The 18,809-nt window shown below is 33.0% G+C and overlaps 3 protein-coding genes across 4 annotated transcripts; 1 reads left to right on the top strand and 2 right to left on the bottom strand.

The window, feature by feature from the left end:
* Positions 1 to 2,343: 2,343 nt before the first annotated feature.
* On the bottom strand, positions 2,344 to 18,781 carry LOC124446644 (ras association domain-containing protein 1-like). Of its 2 annotated transcripts, none has more exons than XM_046997493.1 (10): positions 17,941 to 18,781; positions 16,970 to 17,100; positions 16,491 to 16,604; positions 16,210 to 16,362; positions 15,776 to 15,853; positions 15,403 to 15,490; positions 15,116 to 15,231; positions 14,915 to 14,992; positions 14,592 to 14,667; positions 2,344 to 2,623 (listed from the first exon to the last, which is right to left on the bottom strand). In XM_046997493.1, the coding sequence occupies exons 1-10, from the start codon at positions 18,311 to 18,313 to the stop codon at positions 2,559 to 2,561; spliced, it is 1,272 nt and encodes a 423-aa protein (XP_046853449.1). In that variant the 5' UTR covers positions 18,314 to 18,781; the 3' UTR covers positions 2,344 to 2,558. The 2 variants fall into 2 exon arrangements, with proteins under 2 accessions (XP_046853449.1, XP_046853450.1); XM_046997494.1 differs by lacking the exon at positions 17,941 to 18,781 and adding an exon at positions 17,662 to 17,776.
* LOC124446645 (calmodulin-alpha-like) lies at positions 6,590 to 9,928 on the top strand. The gene is made up of 5 exons (XM_046997495.1): positions 6,590 to 6,919; positions 7,570 to 7,597; positions 7,905 to 8,048; positions 8,588 to 8,830; positions 9,580 to 9,928. Exons 1-5 carry the CDS (start codon positions 6,914 to 6,916, stop codon positions 9,603 to 9,605), a joined length of 447 nt encoding a protein of 148 aa, XP_046853451.1. The 5' UTR covers positions 6,590 to 6,913; the 3' UTR covers positions 9,606 to 9,928.
* LOC124446643 (ammonium transporter Rh type A-like) lies at positions 10,027 to 11,837 on the bottom strand. Its single transcript, XM_046997492.1, has one exon. It carries the CDS (start codon positions 11,769 to 11,771, stop codon positions 10,413 to 10,415), a length of 1,359 nt encoding a protein of 452 aa, XP_046853448.1. The 5' UTR covers positions 11,772 to 11,837; the 3' UTR covers positions 10,027 to 10,412.
* Positions 18,782 to 18,809: the final 28 nt, after the last annotated feature.

Below are 18,809 nucleotides of genomic sequence, written 5' to 3' on the forward strand. Positions count from 1 at the left end.
TTACTAAATGTTGTAGGAATAAGTTCCAAGGTCAACTGATCAAACTCTTCAAATTTCGTGCATACAAAGTTATTGAAGCATTTGAGAAGAGGGAATTTGTCGTTGGTAGACAAATCGATTAAACACGAGCTACTCATGTCTTAAAACAAGAATATTTCTGTGAATGAGATAGATACGATTAAGGTAACTGCTGAAATTGAAATTAAGATAGAAATCATAGCCTGCCCTGCCAGAGTACACATCATATATTCATGTTCTGATCATCATAGGCTAAGTGCAAGCCTACGTCAAGGAGTAATGTTCATTCACGTTCGGTTGTAGACGAAGTAGGGTTAGTAGAAGTGTGAATGGAGTTAGGAATCTTTATAAATTTTTATTTAACTGATGAACACTCGTTCCTCTACTGCTGCCCGACGATGTCCGTAAGTAGATTATACTATACTATTGTTTTACTTGAGTCAAAACACAATCATGAAAGTCAACAGCTTCCATCGTTTGCGAACGATGATTTACTACTGGTAACATAGTCAAACATTGTCTCTTGTTTAAGTTATTTGCCTTGCACGGTTTACAATGCACTTCAAAATAATCTTGTTTTATTATTTTTGTTGAAGTACTTGATTTATATATGTACTAAAGCAACTTAAAGGACACAAATTTGACATGCAGTGTGTTGGATGAAATCGTTGTCGTTTAAGTTCGAAGCATCATGGATATATATTGTTGTGTTTTGTCCCTCTAGAACAGTGGAAAGCACGACTCAACCCCCAGAAGTCTCTACTACACAATGTCAAAGTCAAGTAAAAGCACGAAATGAAAATAAAAAACAGACACCGAATTTTGTCAGTGATTTGAAACGAAAACTGAATGGAAACGACGTTGTGGAACAACATTCTGAACACTCAAGCAGAAAACCGCGTCCAGAAAAAAGCAATAGTTCACGAGATGATTCAGCGTCTGGAGTGAGCACACAAAACAATTGTAAACAGGTTAAGCGAGCAAGGACAGGGACTCCTGAAGCTGCACTAAATTCCACTCCAGGTAGACATATTTCTTTCAAAACAAGTTGTATTTACCTGCGCCATTTTGCATGATAAAAATGACAGTATAAGGAAAGAGCTTGTGAATTGTTGACAAAATACGCTCGTGTTGCCGTTATATGCAGCTGAATTGGTTTATTTTGTGATGTGCATATTTATATCATAAAAAAATGATAGTTTGAGCTGACTTTGTTTTTCTAATTGTGATTTTCCTTTTTTGTGTTTTGTAATAGTGTCCAAGTCAAGCAACAAAAAATTGCATACTGGAAATAAAAGGAAAAAAAGACCATGGGAATCATGGGCACCTCAAGAAAAAAATCATTTTTTTGAAGCTTTAAATGAATTTGGCAAAGATTTTGATAAAATCCAGATGTACCTTAAGAAACGCCGCAGTGATTCATTTGCTGTTGCTGAACGAAATAAGGATCAAGTTCGACATTTCTACTACAGAACTCACCACAAGATATCAAAGTATATACCAGATCCACAAGATTCCTCTGATGCAAAGGTATTGAGGAGTTTAATATGTTATGGTGAAATACGAAAAAAAATCAGGAGCCTGAAAGAAAAAGATGGTAAAAAACTGACAGAAATGATTGCAACTGGGAAAACAACATTTCGATACAATGGTAGAAATGTTAACATTCGAGCCCCTACTTGCAGAGCATTAAAGAGACAAAATGCTACTGTTGCTGATGATGTGGAACAGTTGCCACAGAAAATCATGATTGAATTAACTCCTAGCGATAATAAAACTTGGGCTGTAATACAGAGTTTGTCACATAATCCACGATTGAGAACTATGGTTTCCACAAGAAAGACAATTTCTGGTGTTGTAACATTTTTACTTTCCAAATGGAAGTTACCTGAAACTGCTGATCTGTTAATGACTCTATCGAAAGATATTAGTGTTTTTAAACAAATAGGAAGTAGATCTTGTGAAAGTGAAAGTCCTAAAGTAAAACAAGTTACAAATATAAATTCCAGGTCAGAGACAGAGTCCAATGAATCAACAAAAACTACTAAAGACAAGTGTACAACTTTATCAGTTAAAACTGTATCATCACTGGAATCGTCAACTTTCCAATATTCTGTTGAGGATGAAAGTAAATGCAATGAATTGCCGGTTAATCAAGAATGTTGGAGCAAGTCAAACTGTGGAAACTTTACAATTGCTGATATCTTTCGAAAATTGAATAATCCTCGTAAGATATCATTTAATTATACTCTTTGTCAATATCAAACATCCAATGACCAAATAAATCCTGCATTGGAGCAGTTAGTAAAACTTGCTTCTGGTGAATTGACAACAAATCAGAAGAACACAATGTTTAATTTGTCTTCACCCAAAGTTATCACTAAGGAAAATATGTCAACAAGTGAAAGATCAAGCAAAACATCTAAGGTAAAATCTTCACCAAAAGTTCAGAAACTTCTTGCTCCTAAACCACCACAGGAGATGGTGCATCCTTCAGTCATTCATCAAGTGTCCAACACAGGCTCCTCAAAGTCTGGAAATCATCTTACTTTTGGCTTTACCCCAATAAACTCTATACCACAAACTTCTCCATTTTTGCCAAAGTCTAAAAAGAGAAATGCTGCGCGAGTGGTGGTTCAACGAACATTGTTACCTAGACCATTACCTGTTTCCTTATTAAAACAAAATGAATTAGGAAATAAAGGTAGTGTTGTTCATGTTAACATAAGTACAGTAAACAAGCAAATAAAACTAATGGCGTACAGACTTAAAATTTAATAATGTGCTTCAATTGCACTACAACAGGCCGTCCCTTGAACGTTAATTTGGGAGGGAGTGCTGATTCTTATATTCAGTGGTATCTGACTCATTTGTTTGAAACATATACAAGTGAATGCTAGTGAATTTCCTTTCAAAAGAAATCATTTGGGCACAACTATATGAATACACACTCCCCTCATGAGTATTTAAGGGATTGATCTAAAAAATGATTGGTTTAACTTTTGGGGGGATAATGAACCTTTTTAAAATTTCAGGACAAGCCAGTAACTTTCCGAGAAAGATTCTTCCGAAAAATGCAAGTATTTCAAATGGAGAACAAAATCTCGGTGCAGCTCTTTCTGTGGATTCTTTTATTGATCTTGCGTTGAGTGACGACGTTGCAGAAAATACAGAAAATGTTGTTCTTCCTAACACGATAGATGTACGCGCATCAAATATACAAACTGAAGAAATTGACAGTGGTGTTGTATCTGTACACAATGACTCTATGAATGACGAATGTACCAACAAGCCTATTATTGCTCATAATGAAAATATCGCAGCAGTCGTACCTGGTGACTTAATGGATGATTTGAAATCCTCTGAAGATGAGGACCCATTGAAATTTTTATCCCCGTCTCATTTACAAAATTTCCCTACTGATTCATGGCTAAATGAAGAGGTTGCTTGTGTTTAAAAGATTCAATTCAGACTTTTCTCGTCGTCATGTTATTTTCATGATGTTAATTAATTTGCCATTATTTTTGATTTTTAGAGCTCAGATTTTTCTATTGGAAATTTGTTGAGTAAGTGGAAAAGTTTTCATAGAAAAATTTAACACGTTCCTTATTTATTACTTCTTATTTTTAGTGCAACTGGAAGGCCTTCCATCGAAAGAAAAAGCTAAAAATGTTATTGTAAGGGTTGAATTTTTCTTCGCATATTCTTTTACATCAACTCTGCGTCTCGTTAAGGCGCTAACGTCTTCACGTTCATCGTCTCTGTAAACCGCATAAATAGGAACAAACTCATCGTTGTTTTTAAATGTTGATACAGGATACGCCTAAAAAAGCTGGTCCTGCTAGCGACTCGGATTCTCATTCTACCAACGTAAGTTTTACTGTTTGTACTGAAGCTTCTTTTATATTGGAGATATAGTTCTTTGTCTGATTTTTGAAGTATCTGAATTGTGAATGCAGGCAGTGGCCTACCCTGACATGTTGGATGAAAGCAGCGTGGATTACGTAAAGAAATTTCGTGATTTAGCGAAAAAAATGGGAAATGAACAAGATTCAAGTTCTTCAGACAATGGGGAATCTAGATCTACAATCAATTTTAGTTCATTGTTATCAAAAGCAGCAAAGTTAGTAGCAATGTTATGTTTCAAGAATGTCGCCATACTAACTTTTTTGATAGGGATAGTGGCGGATGTTAAGTTTTCTATTTTTTTCATAACACAACTTATACAGATTGCAAGTTTTCAGAAAATTGTTCTCTTTGTTTTTCTAGGAACTAAAGTAATAATGAAAGAAAAATACTGGAAAACTGTGAAAAAAAGAAGTCCGTTTACTATAGAAAATGCGTGAAACTACAATCAACGATTGCTTTCACTGAAGTAATGTTTAAATGTTTTTGACCAAAATGCGTATATATATCGCGCCAGCATAAGGCAATCGATGAATACGGAATAATGTAAATACCTTTATATTTGTTGGATTGTAAATTATGAAAAAATTCTTTCTTTCGTTGATCCATCTCTTCTTGGTTCTGGCTGGAAACTGAATGCGGTTCATCGTATACAGGGATGGTACAATCGCAAATCAAGTGTTTTATTGAAAGAACGCTCTCACATATAATTATTATTCTATAATTTTAGTAGGTAACAGGTGTAACATTAAATTTGCTTTAAGAAAAATGTTATATTTATGATATAAATTGTAAAAAATTTAATATAAAATTATGTTTTCTCAATGTTGATTTTAATGGTGGAAATCCTAATCATCTGGCTGAAATAATGGCCGACATGAGAACGCGTTGTACACCTGAGTGACCTTCTGTATAATCATTATTCTGTGGTTAAGCATAAACCCCCATTAACAACTTGAACTTTGAAACGTCAAATAAGATGTAACAAAGTCATGCTCGACATATGTAGACCGACAACCATTTATTTAAACTGGAGTTGATGTGAAGGTATAAATGACACATGTGTGATTATAAATACCTTCTTCTAACTGAGTTCATAATGCCTAAAGCGACAGCTAAATGTTTTGATTTTCAAACACTCGTTTAAAGTTATATGCTGAAGTAATAATTTGACTGTACTAGAGACGTACCACATCGTCGTCTAACCAGAATGCATATTTTTGCCAACATTGCAACTTGTGAAAAACGAAAGACGTGACACGAGAAATTACTATTCTTGCCATAATCTATATGCTCCGCATTTTTTGAACTGCAACTCTTCGATGTATGTGATCTGGCTTAGTACCACAAGTAGTTAAGCGACATAAAAGATCAAGTAAATGGTTTGAACCCGGGAGAGACTCTGAAGATGACTCATTTGACTCTGAAGATGACTACCGCTAAGGTTGTCGAAACGTCAGTCAACAACAACAAAAACAGTCCTTCTCAGGACTATAACAACCTGGACGATCGACATTTACAAACATAAAAGATCAAAATGCTAAAATGTAGCCTCGTTCCCAGGCGCTTCTTCGTACTCCTTTTTAATGCGTGAGCTGTGCGCAAAACACGCCAAAATGACTTATGAGAGATTTAACGTTTATGTAAATTCGGTACAATGTGTGAGTAATAGGTAACCGGTAATCTGATTGGCTGTACAAATATGACGCACGAATTGCATAAAAATCGTCAAAATTCCACAGTATTTCACTACTCTAGATCGATTAAGATTGGCTTGTATCGATTACAAACTTATTGAATTCATCAAAACGCTGTACGAACAATAAAGTTATTGACCGTTAAATTTTAATCTGTTAAAAAATAATTTAGCCATAATCTTCAAGTTTGGTTCACACAAGTTAAGTAAGCATCAACACAAGCGAAGACTAAAGATCAAATAAAGACAATCAACAAATCACGTGACAAAGGCATCGACATAAACATAAAGGAAAAGACTTCAGCAAAAGAAATTAAAAAAGAAAAATCCAATTTCTGTGTTTTTTTTGGTAAATTTCAAAACAAAAGAAACATGTGTTGCCGTTCATACACATTTTGCTTGTGTGAGCCAGCAGACCTTTGCGTCTGGTATTTTTTCATGCTTTAGGGCACGACTTACCAATCTACAAGATTGGTAAGTCGTGCCCTAAAGCGATTTTTTCAAACAATTAAAAAACCCCCACATTTGACAAGTTGTAAGCGATATGTACCGCAAACCCACAAACTCGAATGAATACAGCTGTTCACATTTCGCATGCACATGACAACATCATGCAAAGAAACGCTTTCAAAAAAAGTGCAGTTAAATCTAGCCTACTTTTTGATATATATACGAGTTAAGATTGGACTGAACGTGAAATACAAACAAAGATTTTGCCTAAGGAAAGGATAACTTGGAAATGCTTGACATAGAGTAATAACCTTTTTATACGAACGAGTCGCACAAAAAAATTAAATTAAAGCCTGCGCCAAATATAGCTACAAGACGCATATGCAGATATTGTTCAAGGCAACTAAATGCGTCATAAAACATGCTTTGTTTTTTCAATGACACAAAAACCACGCCAAAAAAATCATTTGAAAAGTATGCTTTATTTGAACCAAATGCCAGTTTGAAGTTCAGCTGGAAAATCTGTAGTAATTTCAGTCGCTCCATTAATTTTGTGAGTTTATATTTCTTTAAATTTCAGCTAATCAACATAATTGCTTTTCCTTCGCTTGTGTATGTACACAAACGAAAACAGCTGCCTTTTGTCGTCAGAAACTTTATAAATAAGAAATTATTTTCATAGCAATAACACGGGGGCCTGTTATGTTGAAATAAAATTCTTTTCGACAAAAGGGCGACACAATTCTCTTCTATTGAACTGATTGACAAAAATTCTCATCGTTAACTGTAGAATAACTGTAAAAAGTATCATTTCAAAAGTAAACGTCATTATAGATACAACATATGGAGGTATGTCTTTAATTTCTTGAAGGATTTGTTTTCATAACTATGACAATATAGTATAGTTTCTATTTTTGCTCTCTTGCATTACATGTAATTCAAGCGATTACTACAATCCACAATTATATCACTGGTCTATTTAAGCTTCATGTTATCTTCATTGAAATATTGTATTTTAGTGTAAAACTGTTCAATACACTTCAACAGCTGTGTTTGAAGATGCGCCCAAGCATGGGCAATGAATAAAGCATTATTTCAATTCTAGCAAACTCGCTAGTGAAGAATACTTCAGATACTGAAGAATTTTCATATCCGCATAGATATATGTGACATAAAATCGGTATACATTAAAAGCAGCTATAGAGGTGTGTAGAAGTAATATCTTTTCAAAACTAGTATAGCTGAAGAAATCCCACAAAAATTTTAAATATAGAAATATGGGAAACGGTGATATTATAAAAATAAAAGGCAACAAACAACACAAAAAAGTAAAAAAGCATCAACAACTTAATTGGCTATATATCTTCGAATGCCTTTTAACATAAAGTTAAAATCCAATTAAATGATCTCATTTGATTTTTTCTCCATTCTTGGGTATGAAAAGTCAGAGGTAGTTTGAGAGCACTATAAGTCAAATTCTGATGAATTCTCCATTTCAGGACAAATTAACAGAGGAACAAATAGAAGGTTAGTGTATATAAATATATAGCTACAACTTGTATAACAATGTGCCTTCCCGGCAATCGCCATAGAGCAATGTAACAATATATAGCTATAAATTAATTTGGTTTACACCAAAGCATAAGGTGATAAACGTGGGGCTTTTCAGTTTCCAACCAAAACTCTAGCGTAGCTATATATTTATAGTTCAACTTTGAAGGTAAATCGACAAAGAGATAGCGACAAATTTAGCTTCATACGGTCATAGTATATACTGTACAAAGTTTAATTTACTTGTAAGCAAATTGTTTTGAAATCTTTAAATTTATTTCAGAATATCGCGACGCCTTTCGATTTTTTGACAAAGATGAAAGTGGTTACATCACGACAAAAGAACTTGGTTCAATCATGCGCAGTTTGGGTCAAAACCCAACGGAAGTTGAATTACAAGTGATAATGAATACAGTTGATTTTGATGGTACGTTGGGTTAAAGATGAACGTGAAAAATTAAGCTAAATAATAATTTTTTCAATCCGTAATCACAATTGACTTTAATACATTCTTTAGTACATGGATATATAATCGATCTCCCGCGATCCTTGTTTTATGACTCAACTCACGCAAGCACGCCCACTCTTCTTGTGGGCACCAATTCCTCTCAAAATTTTTCATTTAGAGTATGGAAAAATAATACTTAATAGTTTTTGTTTTTTTATAAAATATTACGATGTGTGTGCGGGGGGGGGGACGGGTGGGATACAGTGGCCCCGTAATATTACGTTTCAAGGGTTCGAAGAAAAAACGCGCCATTTTTCCGAAACAATTTTAGCAAATTATTAGGGGAGTTCCAAACGAGCCTGTCCGTTGTAATAAGAAACTAAGATAACTTTATTTTATAAATGTGACCTTATTTAATAATGCATGTACAGCATTTTTTTCTAATTGAATAAATTGTAGATGAGACAAGTATTTTTCTCAAACAGTTCAAATACATTTCATATATTGGACATTTTCAGGCAACGGTACGATCGATTTTAACGAATTCGTCAACATGATGATCAACATTAACAATAATACTCTTGATGAAACAGAACTAGTTGAAGCATTTCGTACGTTCGATAACGATGATAAAGGATATATATTTTCATCAGAGTTGCGCACTGTTCTACATTATCTTGGGGATAATATTCCAGATGAGGAAATTAACGATATTGTTAAAGATGCAAGACATGGTTATAATAGGAAAATCAACTTTGAAGGTATAACAACTTGATGGTAGCTATTTGATGGTAGATATTTGATGGTAACTATTTGATGGTAGATATTTGATGGTAGATATTTGATGGTAACTTTTTGATGGTAACTATTTGATAGTAACTATTTGATAGTAACAACTTCATGGTAATTAATTGATGGTAGCTATTTGATGGTAACTATTTGATGGTAACTAATTGATGGTAACTATTTGATGGTAACTATTTGATGGTAACTATTTGATGGTAACTAATTGATAGTAACTATTTCATGATAAATATTGATGGTAGATATTTGATAGTAACTAGTCGATGATATAACTGTTGGTAATTAAATGTTTGATGCCATGAAAGTTCTATTCAAAACATAAAACTTTGTTTAAAAATGCATTTTGGCAGGACGTTAAAAAGGAATTTCTAATATTCTTTATTTCACCGCACAAACTAAAAACTCGAATATTTCAACAACAATAAGACAGCTTGAAGTATAAACACGAACATGCAATGAAATTTCATGTTCGTGTTTCAATGATATGTCGATCAAACAGACTGCATGTTACAAGTATAGATTTAAGATTTCTAATAAGCAAGTCACTTTTTTTCTTTAATTCAAACAAGAAATTCATAAAATGCCCGATGTTGCATGCATAGCTGTGTTCAATATGCGAGAAGACCTCCTATCGGCAGCAAATACTAGGTTTGATACCAAACATACCTTAAACGATATTGACTTACATTTTGATCGTTCTATCTAGAATTCAAGCAAATGGTTAAGCCATAGTGATGGAGCATCCGAAAGGGAAGATAAAAAATATGTGAAGTTGGAGACGTTTAACTGGCTCTCATATAAACGTGTTTTGTTTAGCTGATGAAAAATTACGTGAAAATAATAACGCGAAAAGGATCATTATATAGACATGCAGCTTTCATTTGAAATTGGATTGGATCGGATCAAGATTGATTTTTTTAAATAAACTTCACTTCAGTATCTTTGATATGGTCGAGTGAATCCATGACTCTTTGTACTGTAAATTAACGTGCCAGAATGCCAAAATGATAACTAACTAACAATGTAAAATTCAAATACAATTCTTCTAATTTCGAGATCTTATATACTCATTCCATAACACAAAACATTCTTAGCTTTTACTATAAAAACATGCAGGTCGATAACCAAGCAAGAATATACATAACTACAGAGCTTCCTAATTTCTATGCAGCACAACATGTTTGCTACACAAAGTTATTTAAATGTAACATATACAATAAATAAAATATGTGCTTACTTGTGAAAAAATGCCGAAGCCAAGATTCATAGATGTACAACAAATGATAATTACAAAAATAGTTAAAACTATGCAATAAACATAGCTACATACAAAAATTATCAGTGCAAAAATAGAGTTCCTACTTTGTATTACTGTGCAGTGAGTATGTGTTGAAAGATGCATGTTTTACAAACGTATACAAAATATACCATTGATTAAGGATGAAATTAAAAAACTATTGTGAAAAAGTCCACAGAATGAAGGAAACAATTAGTCTTCGCTGTTTCATACATTTTCTTCAGCATTTCGGGCATTGACAGCTAGTAATTCAATACTTCCTTCTTCATTTGGTCTAGGGGAGCTGTTCTATCATCTGCGGGATCATTAGAAGGCATTACCCAATAGCTTTCATCATCATAAACTTCCTTTGGGCTAGGTGCATCAAATATTTTAAAGCTAATGATGAAGCCCGTAATTAGACCAGAACCAATGGATATGGCAAGGGTGACGAAGATAGCTACAAGTTGTTTTATAGATTGCTCGTGTTCAGTGCGATTTTCTCTCGCTTCAAACACGTTTGTCAGACTCTCGTGATAATCGTCAACAAACGACATTCGTGAATAGATGACTCCTGCAAGACCTGCAACTAGAGCTGGCATACCATGAAGGTTGTTCACACCACAAGTATCGTGAATTTTCAAGAATTTGCTGAGGAAGGGTGTCACATAACTGTATCCAAGAACACTAACTACACCAGCCAACGTGCCAATGAAGAGCGCTCCCCAAGGTTCAACGATCATGTTAGCGACAGTTCCAATTGCAACGCCACCAGCTAATGTTGCATTTTGAACATGTACCATATTCAATTTTCTTTTTTGATGAACGAAAGCAGAAACGGCAAAGGTTGTAACACAACAAGCAACAAGAGACAAGTATGTATTGATAACGGTTCTTTGCTGATCGTAGGGATCTGTAACAAGGGCGCTGTTAAAACTAGGCCAATACATCCATAGGAATAGAGTTCCGATCATTGAAAACAAGTCTGAATGATAAACTGATCCTTCTTTGTCGTTATCCTCAAATTCGTTCTTCACGTTCCTCAGCATGAAACTGACTGCCAAACCAAAATAGCAACCAAAGCAATGAATGACCAAAGAACCACCAGCATCGGCTATTTTCAATTCTTCCAAAAGAATGAACTCGTTCACGGTGAAGACGACAATCTCGATAATACAAATTAAGAAGAGTTGGAGACGACTCACTTTACCAAGAAGGACACCAAATGTTATCAACACGGCAGCGGCCGAGAAATCAGCAGTTATCAATTTCTCCAAGTTTAAATCAATAGTAAAATCAGTCGTTTCGCGATGCTCTATACAACCAGCTATAATGATATACCATTGAATCGCCAACGACGAGAGAAAGAAATTGTAACCAATTGCACTGTAGCCATAATTCTTCAAGAATGTCATAAGAAAACCAAAACCAACGAAAATCATAACATGAACATCTTGAAAGACGGGATATCTTGATATCTGATTCGAGCTCGAAGTATTGTTGCTCATTAAATTATTCTTGTTTCTAAATGCTCCAGACTGTTTTGGATCATATTTTACCAGCGTTGCGAACAAAATAATGAGTAAAACTTGAAAAAATGCTGTAAGCAAAGAAACCTTCATTTTGAAGTCGAAACAAGTTCTCGCTCTGTTCTGATGTGTTATGCCTTGTTCGCTGTGTATACTGTGCCACGAACAATAATAAGATTCTTTATTTAAATTGTATAATTAATTCAATTTTAACAAATTCATATGAAGTTAAGAATGCCAAAAATTTCTTGTTGCCATGTAAGTTGAGTATATAAACATTTCTCAAATTTGCTATAATTGTAAACTTTTAGTTTGAAGCTTAGCTTAATGATGATTTTGCACTAACTCAAAAAAAAAGTGACAGTTTTCATCTATATATACATAGTTCTAGTCTGTGATATTAATTTCATATTTTATTTTTCATGCAGTCAAATTTGAATGTATAATATGTATAATATCATCTTTGGTTTCTCACAGTATGTATTTTAAAAGTGTAAATTTTGTTGGAATGATATGAACGATGAAAAACGTGAATTTGATTGCTTTTGTAAATCACGCTTTATAAAATTGTAATGTTTTAAAACAGAGATACAGTAATTAAAAACTTTGAAAATTTTGATATAAACGTTTGAAAGTCTTCACATACACTATATCGCGATTCAACATCCGCACATCAAGAAAAAAAAACAAGCGAATGGCTATATCATACATCTAGCTTTCTGACTGCGTTAAAGAGAGTAAAATCTGTTACAAATTTACAATGTAAGACAGTTGCAACTCGTATAACACATATTGACAAGGTATTACTGCTGAAAATTTCACCACGATGATTTTTGATATTAGCTAGCTAAAACATACAATATATAGTTCAATAATAGTGATCAATATCGGTCAATATTAAATTCCTACCATTTTACAGCGAATACTGCAAAGATTTTTCATGTGTGACAAAAATTTTAAACATGTCAATAGAATACAATCGCAGGTAATCTTCAAAGCAATTTTTGCATGCAGGGAGCGAGGAAATTCGCGAGTCTATAATATTTCGTTTTATGTAAAGCACTGAGAATCTTAGTGTTCCTACAGCTCCTAATGTATCGTGACATTATGAACGGATAACGGATAATTGCACATAAAGGTAAGAATAATATTGTTAAATGGTTAAAATGTATGTTTTGAAACTAAAGGTTAAAGCTTCTTTTACCCAAATAAATCCAACACAAATATTGAGCACTATAACCAAAACGTAAGCAAAAAATATTCGTTTTTTTAAAATGTCTGCATTCCTATCACACCGAACTGAAAACGGTGGGAAACAGTCGTATAACTGCAATTTGGTAGTCGTATGGTGTTGACGATGAAAAGCAAGCCGTTATTAGCCGTTTTTTTTTGCGAAACCAACAAAATAAGCTATAGCTATATCACACTATAAATGTTTTGACCAATTCCCGCTATTACAAGATGCATATAAAAAATTGCAACCCGCTGAAATCAAATAATGTTTAGAATTTATACAAGTCAGCAGTAATTGATCTCCAAGGTAGCGTGGACGCTATTGAAAGGAATTTCACACTTGGGATTTGCTATGTGCAGTAGCCACTATTCGCATGTACTGTGGATAAATATATAACTGTGTGAGTTTCACTAAGTCATTTAGCACAATAAAATTTATTTATAAAATTTATTTATTGAATAAATACTTACTATTCTGTGGTTAGTTGAACCATTCATAATGGCACTGGTTTTTACTACGTAAAGCAAATGGCACATACGTATCACATAAATCTATAATTTACTAAACATTGATTTCTGAACTTTAATCATGCATTTGATATTTTGTTTTATGCTTAAATCTTTATATATAGTAAAAGAGATGACCTTTTAAGCTTTGTAATGATATTTTTATAATCCATAACAATCAGAAATGATCGAGTATTTCTCAAATAGAAATTATAAGTCGAAATTGCATTTTTCCACTGTTGTTGTGCAGAGAGGTTTGCGAAACAGGGGGTTCTCAATGTAATGCATGAGCTTGCATCATACGCTAGAGAATCTTTAATAATTGTATTCGATTCCCAACAGAGGAAAAATGTAATTTCGATTTACCATTTTTATTTGAGGAATACTATTTCTGATTGTAATGAAATAGAAAAATATCATTGGAAAACTAATTAAACAGCTCCTCTAGCTCTTTTGTTATGTAAAAGTTAGGCGTGAAACACAATATCAAATGAACCATGGCATATTAAAAAATCGTTACACTATTTTTGACACACACTGAGCATGTTATTTTGAAATTCCATGCATGAAATTCCTTTCAATGGTGATAACGCCACCTTGGAGATCAATTACAGATGACTCGTGTAAATTCATGATTTCAATCGGTTCTACATCATATATTATAAAAATATGGAGCAAAACAAATAACTATAAAACTAGAAGCGTAAATACGATAAAAGTTCAAAATATATTTACAACAATATACACACATTTACAATAGATAACATTTTTCTTTTCTTTTAAAAGCCATACATCAGACAAAAACATATCATCAGTAATCTACAGTAATGTTATCAAATGCGAACGAACAAAATTATTCCACGTATGCATGTGTGTGTTTAAAAATGATAAAATTATACGTTATTTCTAACCTACAACCCCGATAAACATTGTTTATACTAGTCACCTATCTCCGAAAAAAGCCTTTGTCGCTTCTTTCAAACGGATAATAATAAATTTATCTATTAAAAAAAACAACTTTGATCCTTATAAATAAGAAAATCCTATTCTGTCCTCATGGCAGAGCGCAATGTCCCATTGTAAAGTTCCGTAGTTCATACGGTAGTTCTGAACATAATCTAAAATCTTCTACAACACTGTAACCTAAATCAATAAATATTTTATACAACTAACTTGTTGTTGATTTTGCTTTCCTCTCAGCCATTACTTCTTCAAGTTGATCACGATAAACACGATATTTTGTGAATACCTACAAAGACCACATATTGTAAATCTTTGAATTAAACTTCTGTTCATTGATCTCAATTTATGCTGTATACGTAGATAGCATATAATGTTGCAAGTGAAAAAACCCTTCACAGCTGCATGTAAAGCATTTTCAAGGTTGCCATGAAAGGAAAAAAACATAAAATAATGGTCGAAATAGAAGCGAAACTGAAATAAAGCGTCATCGCTTGATCAATCATTAAGAAATGCCTATTTTACATTTTTCTTACCCGCTTAATGTATTCCTTTTCTTCCATTTCCAAAATACGAATAAAATTTTGAAGTTCAGGTATAGAGAAAGCTTCCCACTATGAAACAACGATAACAGGCTACTTACAATTACATATTGTAGCATTCAAAGTATTTACAAAAACACACAAAAATAATATCTCCTGAAAGGTGTTTCACGACTGTATTATATAACAACTGACCATGATGTCGCCAGTTTCGTTTTCTTGTAAAACAAACGAATGACTTCTATCTGCTCCACCCCAAATTAAACGCAACACCAACGGTCGTTCGTTGTCTGTTATCCTTCGTAACGTCACTAAATTAATAAACGACCATTTCATAATAGAATTTAGAACAACTTACAACTAATTAGAACTGACATTAAATCCAAAATTAATCGTCAAATTAGAATAAACAAAAACAATTTCGGTAGCATTTCATTGAATCCAATGGTCAATTAGAACTAAAAATATCTACATAAACTTACCATTGTCATCATCTTGATATCTTTCGTACAAAGCAAACTTTCTTGGGTGATCAGAGATTTTGTACTTCTTCAGGAGATCAACAATGACCTAAAATACATACATATAGTAAGGGCATTCATTAACCTATATTGCACTATTGTACTATTCATTAACCTATATTGCACTATTGTATTATTCATTAACCTATATTGCACTATTGTACTATTCATTAACCTATATTGCATTATTGTACTATTCATTAACCTATATTGTACAATTCATTGACCTATATTGTAATATTTTACTATCATACATCTAAGACAATTTATGATTTTACTTAGGTATAAAAATTCATCTGAATTAGACAAACTCTAAAATATCCCAAAAATTTACCTGGGCAGCTGTGGTTTCACTAGTTATATGTAGAGCTTTCATCGTGTTGGGTGGCAAGAAAAATGATGTTTTTGTTCGCTAATAGTGTAAAAAGTAGAAATTTGACTTCAATACACTTGATGTATTTTCAAATGCACAAAAAATTCATAAGACGTACAATTCAAGTAAGAACATTTAGTTTTGTATTATTAAAGTTGACATAATTACTGCAAATCTCAGTTATTTCAAGAGAGAGAGTGTATGAGGAAAAAACACAATGAATGATGAAGAAAAATAGTCAAACACTACAGTGCTTTATGCAACAAAGATTAAGAAAAAACAATTTGCCTGACTTTTCTACAAGCCATTGGCCTTTTGTCATAACCTATTAAGTTTAAACATAAGAAAGAAATGCAACACAACACACATGGGAAAATTATCACACTAATTCTCACCTTTGAAGAAGTTGAACTACCCTCTCGTCGCCAAGAAACTGTCTCAAAAATAGATAATGGCCTCTCACCAGCAACAATATTAATTGGTCGTAAAAGATTCATTGCAACTCGTATAAAACCTTCAAATATTCCATCGTTTGCTACATTGCTTGCCTAAAATTCATTTTGAAATCAGCTATTAGTAAACTAACACTTATATATGTATAGTGTATTGTGTGTTTTGACAAAAAATGATGATATCAATTGAGAAAAACACTTTTAAATTCATCAAATACTCTTACCGTAGTCATTATTAAGCCCTGGCTACTTTTATTAAAGTCCTCAATCATCAAAAGTAATTTATCAGCCGACAGATCAGTGGGTAAAACTGCAGGAGCATTTTTCTTTACTTTTCCCTAAATTATTCATGTCATGCATCATATAAATACAAGTGTTTTTCATTTTCAACAATTTTAATTAACATCAGGGGCCGATTGCACTTAGCTTGGATAGTGTTATCCATTGGATAGCAAAAATTTTCAAACTTATAAAAAAGGTGTTTATATTTTTTATGACAAAGAAATTTTGTAGTCTTACAAACAATATTTCATTTCAGTGATTGCTTAGTTCAAATCTTATATTTTTTGCTTGTTAAAAGGTTTTATAAAAGCTTAAAAAATATTGCTATCCAATGGTCAATGCTATCCAATGGATAACGCTATCCAGGCTTTTTGCAGCCGGCCAGAAGATGATCAAAAGGTAGACAAAATTTTTTCTGTACCTGACTCAGTATCTCGAGAGTTTTTAAAGTAATCTCCTCACGTGTCATTTCTTTGGCATCTCGAATAAGCCCTCCATCACATTCCAAAACAACTTCATCTTTACATCGATAATGACAGGTATAATTACATCCTAAAAAAAGAGAATTGAAATTAATTCGTCTTGTCTCAGCAAGAATACTTTCTTTCGTAATTATTGGCAATAATAGCTTATGGGGGAGAGTGGTCTTAATATGTGATAATTTTTCAAATGATTTGATGAGAAAGTAAGGTATTTTCGATTTTTCAAAAATTTTAGTAAACTAGTGGAAGGGGAGTGCTGCCTGCCCAGCTTTACCCCCCACCCTGGGCTTCCAATAGACCTTAATAGTGGTAAAGGAAGCTAAACTGCAAGAAATCTATAAGTATTTTAGAAGATACTTTTAGTTTACAAATGCGATTAACTGGCTAACATTCAAAAATCTGCAAAATCTTGGCTTTCAAAATTTTTTATAGTAAATTCATAAAAGCACATTTTCTTTAATATTTTCCTTCAAAAATGTGCTTATTTATGTTAACAAAGCAACTGTCATTACAAAATCGCTCAAAGTGAGCTTCTAACAAAAAATGCCACTAAATATTATTGAAAGAAATGCCAATAAAGTTCTAGAAGCCAATATCATCACAGTAAATTGTCCCAATGTTTCTATCATACCATAAAAATGTGATTCTTCCTTGACTTTCACGAGATTACATTCACGTATCATACTCAATGTGCACGTCAATTGAAATATGTCGTAATTATTAACATCAACAATAAAATATCTGTATAATTAATATGTTGCAACAATATGTCACCATTGAAAATGTCATACACTTGTTTGAGAGCTTATAACAATTTTAGTATTATAAGGTACATATTAACTATAGGTTTACTATTTAAATATCAATCATTAACTTACAGGATATGAATGTAAAAATATAATCTACTTACTTCGACAACGCACACCTCGTTTGACAAAACCCCAGATAGTTTCACCGCATAAATCGCACCAAGTAATGTAATGCACAGAATGAGGGACAAAAACATGTCCGCCTCCTTCTAGGCGCTTGTGAGTGTCCTTAACTCTCTTAACATCTTGTACGTTAAATTCCTCGCCGCCATCAATGGTAATGCTTCTCTTATTTTCAGGCTTTTTGATTTTCTTGTGTTTGTTTGCTCGCCAATTCCCTATATTCGATAGGAAATCTTTGATAACATTAAAAGATTGTTTTGTAGCATGTTCACCAGATATATTCTCGGGAACAGACCGAGAACGATACAAAGCGCTTGTGTTATAAATATCATTTGCTTTTAATGTAGCCATTTTGAAATCTTTCTTTATCCAGCATTTAAAATCTGTAAAAACCTTTACTTTTAATCTGACTATGAATTTCCTTTATCAATTCAAGGATTTGACCCAATATGGTAAAAAAGCGTGACTAATGTCTTTATTAAAACCTTTGTAGTTTACATAAACATTTGCCTCCACAAGTAGTAGAAAATATTTTCTATGCAAATGACGTCAGTAGGCAGTTCTTATCATTGACTGTTGCCTTGCCATCAATGGCACTTGCAAATTGATTGTAATTTTACTGGTATGTAGATCTGAAAAGTTTTACAAATTGTAGAAGTTTGGACGCCTAATGACCAAATAAAAGTCGATTATGAAGGGACGTGACATTATCTTCGCGTGAGGGCAGATATCTGTGTCTTGTCTTACTAACGACGAGACACAAACGTTTTTGCCATAAATCGATGTACAGCTAAATGCTTGTGTAAATATCATTAACATAACAATTCAATAATTTCCATAATCTCTG

This window comes from Xenia sp. Carnegie-2017, unplaced genomic scaffold (genome assembly GCF_021976095.1).
Source record: "Xenia sp. Carnegie-2017 unplaced genomic scaffold, XeniaSp_v1 HiC_scaffold_22, whole genome shotgun sequence".
Taxonomy (NCBI): Eukaryota; Metazoa; Cnidaria; class Anthozoa; order Malacalcyonacea; family Xeniidae; genus Xenia; species Xenia sp. Carnegie-2017.

Coding starts and splice junctions, on each gene's coding strand:
- LOC124446645 (XM_046997495.1), top strand. Junction 7,598..7,904: donor AACAGAGGAACAAATAGAAG/GTTAGTGTATAT, acceptor AATTTATTTCAG/AATATCGCGACGCCTTTCGA. Junction 8,049..8,587: donor GAATACAGTTGATTTTGATG/GTACGTTGGGTT, acceptor GGACATTTTCAG/GCAACGGTACGATCGATTTT.
- LOC124446643 (XM_046997492.1), bottom strand. CDS start 11,771: ATGAAGGTTTCTTTGCTTACAGCATTTTTTCAAGTTTTACTCATTATT.
- LOC124446644 (XM_046997493.1), bottom strand. CDS start 18,313: ATGGCTACATTAAAAGCAAATGATATTTATAACACAAGCGCTTTGTAT. Junction 15,854..16,209: donor GTAGTTCAACTTCTTCAAAG/GTGAGAATTAGT, acceptor TTACACTATTAG/CGAACAAAAACATCATTTTT. Junction 15,232..15,402: donor ATATCAAGATGATGACAATG/GTAAGTTTATGT, acceptor TTATTAATTTAG/TGACGTTACGAAGGATAACA.